Source organism: Hordeum vulgare, chromosome 6H (genome assembly GCF_904849725.1).
Source record: "Hordeum vulgare subsp. vulgare chromosome 6H, MorexV3_pseudomolecules_assembly, whole genome shotgun sequence".
Lineage (NCBI taxonomy): Eukaryota > Viridiplantae > Streptophyta > Magnoliopsida > Poales > Poaceae > Hordeum > Hordeum vulgare.
In genome coordinates this window covers 131,761,911-131,768,692 of record NC_058523.1, presented here as the reverse complement: position 1 = coordinate 131,768,692, position 6,782 = coordinate 131,761,911, and the positions used below count along the sequence as shown (strand labels likewise).

Here is a 6,782-nt window from a genome sequence, read left to right as displayed (position 1 = left end):
GATACTCATACCAGCGAGCCCGTTGGCAAGGATTCGACGACTCCATCACCTTTGGCATTGCTCACAGGAGAATCTGCATTGCCACATGCGCCCCTGCCTTTAGGAACCTTCCACTACATCTCACCCTTCCTCACTTCCACGGTGAGGCCCAACGAGTGCAACACTAGAGCATTCATGCTCAGAAATCAGGAGTTTATTTCTTTGCACCTGGCCATCAACAACTCATATGTGGCAAAATACTCTTCTATTCTTCCATCAAGGACCTGATAGCCATAAATCAAAGACCGAACTTCCAATTCAAACAATTAAAAACAAACTCAACTATTTGGATTAAAAATAGGCCCTTATGAACGAATGCTAATTTTGAGGGTTTTCTATTTTCCAAACTAGCTGCCACGACTACCACTAGCATGAATCCAATCCTAAATAGACGTCATAACTAGCTGCAAACTACAGCAACATAGTGAACAATAATTCAATCTCTCAATCATTCACTACACCGCGAATTCAATTGACTTTGGGTTTCGATTAGAACTAGCGACCCAACTACCTCGTAGGGTTCACTATCTCGTAGGGTTCTTGCGGATGAGCTAAACGGCAGCGTCATACCAGGTCACTTATGCATCGAACCCCACACTACTAGGAAAAGGCCTGCTAGTGGCACACCTATTTTGGCTACTAATGACGCACTATAAGTGTGCCACTAGCATCACGCCATTAGAATTTTTTACTAATGGCGCACCACAGGTACGCCATTAGTATCTGGTATACTAATGGCGCACCAGGCAGTGCAGTGCGCCATTAGTATAGCCCATGGTGCTCCATTAGTATGCCTCCCAAGGCATATATACTAATGGCGCACCAGACAGTGCGCCATTAGTATAGTCCATGGTGCTCCATTAGTATGCCTTCCAGGGCATATATACTAATGGCCCACCAGGCAATGCGCCATTAGTATAGCCCATGGTGCTCCATTAGTATGCCTCCCAGGGCATATATACTAATGGCGCACGAGGCAGTGCACCATTAATATAGCCCATGGTGCTCCATTAGTATTTGGTATTCTGGCATATATATGTTTTGTTTCAAAACCACAAATTCAACAGCACATAACATATATATCAAATATATAATACATAATATGTGCCCAATAGTTTTACTGATCCACAACAAATAACATATATGCAAAGTTGCATAACAAATTTCATGGTCCATATATCAAAATTTCATAGCATCCATACATCCAAAATTCCATAGCATCCATATATGCATATAGTTCCATAGCATCCATACATACATAGCTCCATAGCAAATATAATACACAATGATACTTTGCGGGCATTAGTAAGTAATATTTGGCACTAAAACAAATGCCTTCATGTCCATATCGTAGTCCAAAGAGCATCCGCGTGGCAACCTACAAGATGAAAAGAGATGCAGATTGGAACTGACGTGACCAGTTCAAGTCTATTTTGCAAGACAGATGGGCCATCACACATGATCAGTTTTCTAAAATATGAGCAAAATAGCCCGAAATCCTTCTAAGAAATCTAGCTAAGAAATGCCGCATAGATTATTGCGAGTAACTCCACACTATTGATTATTCACAGAGATAATTGTGGTGTCCTTAATTGTATGCACCTTGTTTTACTTATTTCATGAGCAGGCATGTACGAAAAAGTTGGACCGTACCAAGTAAGGAGCCTTCGTGTCATCTTCATTGGTGTGCCTAATCGGTCCAGTTGTTGCAGCAGACTCCACACCAGCATCATCGGCCAAGCCTTGTTGCTCGTCACTTTTTGTTTGCCCAGCGTCTGGACATATTGATAAATTCTTAATGCAAAGGAAAAACTAGTCAAACACGATGAGCCTCCAACTTTATGTATACTAGAAATAATGCATGGCCATTACATTGCTCGAGAATTTGGGATTCATGAGGTTGTAGCTGAGACGAGAAGGCAGAAGGGATACCTGGTCCCTGAACCCCTAGCCCAAGGCCCCCTTGAGAAGAGATAGAAGAACTCTGAGAATTAAACTGCAAAAATGAACAAATTGAAAATGTGAAAACAATTACTATATAGAATTGACTATAGACTTCAGATATTATAAGATGGTTACAAAAGATTGAGGAATCCCTACACAAAATATTACTACAAACTTTACGAGTTGATTTGATGCCCTAACAGAAAGAGGTTAGAATGGAAGCATCTAAAGAAGGACTTGCACTCCCAAAGACAGAAAAAGAGAACAACACCTAATTTGTACTTCCTGATTATTGACTAAAGGAGACATTGATATATGACAACATTTTTTATTAGTAAAAGCAGGAACAACCTGCTGTAAGAGGGAATTGGGCTGCTGGGTTGGAAATTGCTTCTGATTGATGCCCGTTATATGAGAAGCGTTAAGAAGGTTGCCCTGCTGCTGCTGTACTTGTTGCAATCTTTGCAAGTACTTCTCCCTTTGGTCGGTTACCTCAGGTCTTCCACGAAATTGACCCTGAAAATGTGAACAAGTAAATGTCATATAATCCTATAATCCTATGAATATTTTGAATACTTTCTGCTAACAGGCACAAGTGGAGGAAATGCACTATTCTGAATCCACTCCATTCGCAAAAAAGAGGGGAAGGAAAAGATAGTACTCCATAAGAAGAAGGAATCAAAGATGATAACAGGCAAGGCAATCATGATGATATAAACATACATACAGGTGAGACGCCCATTAGTTTAATTTGTGGATTCTGGTCTCCATGGCGATAACTCGATACATACAGATGATAGCCTGCTTTCCTCTGCTTTTGCTCTGTTTTCTCAACTCTCAACACTTGCCTGTAGCTTTAGGTTTCAGGCATGAGGTCAACTCTTCTTGGAGACAGACAGAGATGCTATTGCTGCCTCCCCACACTAATGGCGGCTGCTATCTATCCTCTCTCTTGCTCTCTCTTTCTCTCTTTTGGCAAGCAGAACACATTTTTGTTTTGCGAGAGGGGGGAAGGAGAATACATGGTAGACTGATTTGATGGTCAAAAGTAACTGAGAGCAGTAATGTTGTACGGTACATATAAAATTGGGTGATGGAGATGAAGATCATCACAACACCGTAGAATAGAAAGCGTTAAAACATTATTGGAACACAAATTGCAACTGGAAATAAAAGTTAGTGACTAAAAATCGGATGTTTCTCTGGAACTCTTTTCGTATCATTAGCGGGGCACTCCCACGAAATTCAGACTGAGAATGAGGCACCGCACAGCCAGCACTGCATGGAAATATGAAGAGAAACTCTGTGTCGTTCAAATCATGGAGCAAACTGGGTAAAGGAAAAATTTATACAAAGCGTATGTAACTTACTCATATCTTGCGTGCATCCAAGCTTTATTCAGTTGACCGACTCAGCAACCCATCACGGTGCATATAATCCAGTGGTCGCCCCTGTATGGCCTTGTGGCAAATAAATTCCACACCATGTGCACTTTACAAAGCGCTAACCACATGAACATACAAAGTTGCATGCATTGATTTGTGAACCAGTGAACTGTTCTGTCTTCTGCACATGTGTAAATTCAGCAAAGCGAATGGGTGATAAACATAGAAAAAAATTCCTCCACCAAGCAGCACCAATACAATACAGCCCTGGTATATAATTCACGGAAATCAATCAAACTACATAATGTGCGAATCCAGTGCTGTCCAATATGCATTTCTAAGAAGTGTCAGAATCCAACATGCTGAACTGAATGGTACCAAACAGTTAACTAAGGATTTTTTTAACTCTACATTTCAAACTAATTTAGCTATCTATCACTGACATGAGCAGGCAGATTTCCACTGATTCTTCCTTTTACATAATGAAACTGATCTCTCTTTTGGTGGCGGAAACAGTGAACAAGAGCAGGTTATTCCGGCTACTATACTATTTAATCAATTGTAAGGTTCTGGGCTTCTCACGCAGGCCTCTCGAAACCCTAGAATCGGACGCACATCCGAAACCTAATCTCTGATGAACACACAGCATCCGAGGCACAGAAATACGCAAGTGGCTACGCACAAATTTATGGCCCTGACACACAGCGCCTCAGGGGGGGGGGGGGGGACCAGAAGAACCGACGGAGGAATCGCCGCAACACAAGGAAGACTCCAGTCATTCACTACACTGAGGATACAGTTAGACATAATACTGAAGTGCAGAACTCCACATCATGATGAAATATTCATATTTAAGAAACAATATTCAGAAGAATCAACATACAAAGCTGACAACCTATCTTACCAAAGAAAGTAACTCATCCCATGAGTATATTGACAGCCCGTACTTGGAAACTTCTTCCTTTTGTTCTTGTGTCAGTTTACCAAAACTCACAATGGCTACAAACAAAATAATATATTTGCTTTATCAGTGGAAACATTTGGTATTAGACGATGAAATCTATCTAGGATAAGTGAAACTCACTTTTCAAGAACTCAGTTGACTTAGGAAATGTCTTCAACAGCTGTAAAATCAAGATAAAAGAGATACATTAAAAACAGAAAACCGATTAGCATAATTGCACCACAACTGTGATAATTTTGGTCGTGTTGAACATAAATGGACAAAATCACAAAATACAACCGTGTTGAAATAAGGTAATTGCTCAACAGCAGAGAGTTGTGTCGACAAATGGAATGTCTTCTATTACTATGAACTAAGGCTTCTACTAATCCAAACATCTCTTATGGAACTCTACAGAGCATAACTGACAACATGAAACTTTTGAAGCCTTGTTTGGTTGGCCCCAAACCAGCCAGGATCTCAGCCCAAGAAAACTGGGCTTGCCTGGGATTGGGCTGCCCAAAAAGGGCTTTAGGGATATAAAAGACAGTCGATATACTGCTTTGTAGTGTTTCCACTTTCCTAAGTTACCGACCAAATAGGGGTCATTGGGTCAACATGTATCAATGCATCATCCCCCAGGCAAAGGCATGAATACCAAGTATTGAAAAGAGAAGTTCATGGGACATCGCAAGCATACAAATTCTACATATGAGATGATGAAGGAAACAAACCTCCGCAACTTTCTTTTCCTCTGCAAAAGCAATCTCAACTTCTGCATGGCACAAAATAAACTCTATCGCACCAGCCCCTACAGAAAGAGCATTGTCAATAAGCAGGTTGAACTGTACCATCAGTATCGTTTCTTTTATATGTTTGTGATGTACCAACTGGGGAAAAGGATCTGTACTTAAGAATGTTCAATTGCATAGTGCTCTGCTCAGATATTAGATTACTTGTTTGCCACATGTTTCAAGGATGTGGTGGGGCTTTTCATTCTTTTTTTAAGATGTGATCTTCACTTGATCATGATTACAGAAATCTTAAATAGTGCAAAGCATATGAATATCGAGACCCACTTCTCAATAAGTGTACAATTCCTTGGTGCGCAACAACAACAAAAACTGAAAGAGGGGCGTACTGCAAGCCCATCAATGTCATAAAATGGAGATGTCAGGATATATACCAAGAGTGTCATATAATGGAACACAGTAGATTCCATGCGCATTGCAAGCCTGCAGGGGATAGAGATTGCAAGTGAATTAAGTTTGTAAGAGATACATGACAAGCATAGTAATCTTGATTGGTTAAGGAAAACTCCAGAAGTCCAACACGATAAAAATAGTTACTTGTTACAAGAATGAATTAAATGCTGCACCAGTAGAACAAGATTTTACCTCCATCGTGATAACCCATTCAGGGCTATTAGCACCATATAATTACGGTTGATCCTTCCGAAAGATGAAAGCTACAGATTACCGAGGCAGGCATGAGTTATACCCAAGGAATAAAAAGCACGCTATACCAAAATAGCACCGACCTCAAAATACGTTGTTACCATGCTGTTAACGAGACGTTATACACTATTTACTTTTTCAGTGGTTATTATACCTTAAACATGAACGCCAACTAATTTGCGCCCAAAGCCATTCACTGTCCGACCAGCAGGTTCCAGATTCCAACAGATTTCGCAACCAAGGCAGTTAGATGAATGACAGGGCCCTGATGAATGAATTATGATCATGATTTGCCGTTCAAGCTCCACAAAACCGGCAGAAAGTGGCACACAGAAATGCATACGAGTACGAGACATACATACAAGTAATCGAAACAGACTAGCAGTACAATCTGGGACTGAATCGGGCAAGGCTGTATGAGATCAGAGCACAGACTAATTGATCGGACGACACGAGAGAAATAAACCCGAGGAAAACACTAATAATAATCAACGAATGTCAGCACCCATCCATCAGCCGGCCACATCAAGCAAAATCCTTCCTGGTTCCTAACAGACGGATCATCGGAGGAAAAAACAAGATGAGGAAGACAGGAGCGCTCACCCCCCTTCTCGCGGTCTCGCCCTCCCTCCCTCCCTGCCCAGTGCCGAGTGCGGAGTCGTTCCTCCTCCTGCTGCTCCTCGCGGCCCGAATATCGCTGCAATGGATCACGCGGTGGGTCTGGGTCCGGCCAGATAGTAGGTTGGGAGGGCGGCGCCAGCACGGCACCACCCACCGCACGAAGGGAAGCCGCGCCGGTCCAAACTCGGAAACCCAGCGGCAGCGGTGGCCTTTAGTGCGCGGGGGCGGGGCGAGATCTCGAAGAGGAGAGGCGTCTCCGTGGACGAGGGTGGGGGAGCGCGAGGGTGGGGGAGGGCGTGCGCGGCCTCTCCGTGGACGAGGGCGAGGGCAGAGGAGCGCGAGGGTGGGGGAGGGGGAGGGCGGCGGCGGCGGCGTCTCCGTGGGCGGCCCGTG

General features: G+C 42.8%; 1 protein-coding gene across 1 annotated transcript; it reads right to left on the bottom strand.

Annotated features, from left to right (window-relative positions):
• Nucleotides 1-244: 244 nt before the first annotated feature.
• Nucleotides 245-6,324, bottom strand: LOC123405216. Its single transcript, XM_045098992.1, has 11 exons — nt 5,923-6,324; nt 5,709-5,779; nt 5,498-5,546; nt 5,046-5,122; nt 4,453-4,492; nt 4,273-4,367; nt 2,335-2,499; nt 1,972-2,035; nt 1,693-1,814; nt 1,326-1,417; nt 245-263 (listed from the first exon to the last, which is right to left on the bottom strand). Exons 2-11 carry the CDS (start codon nt 5,712-5,714, stop codon nt 245-247), a joined length of 729 nt encoding a protein of 242 aa, XP_044954927.1. The 5' UTR covers nt 5,715-5,779; nt 5,923-6,324.
• Nucleotides 6,325-6,782: the final 458 nt, after the last annotated feature.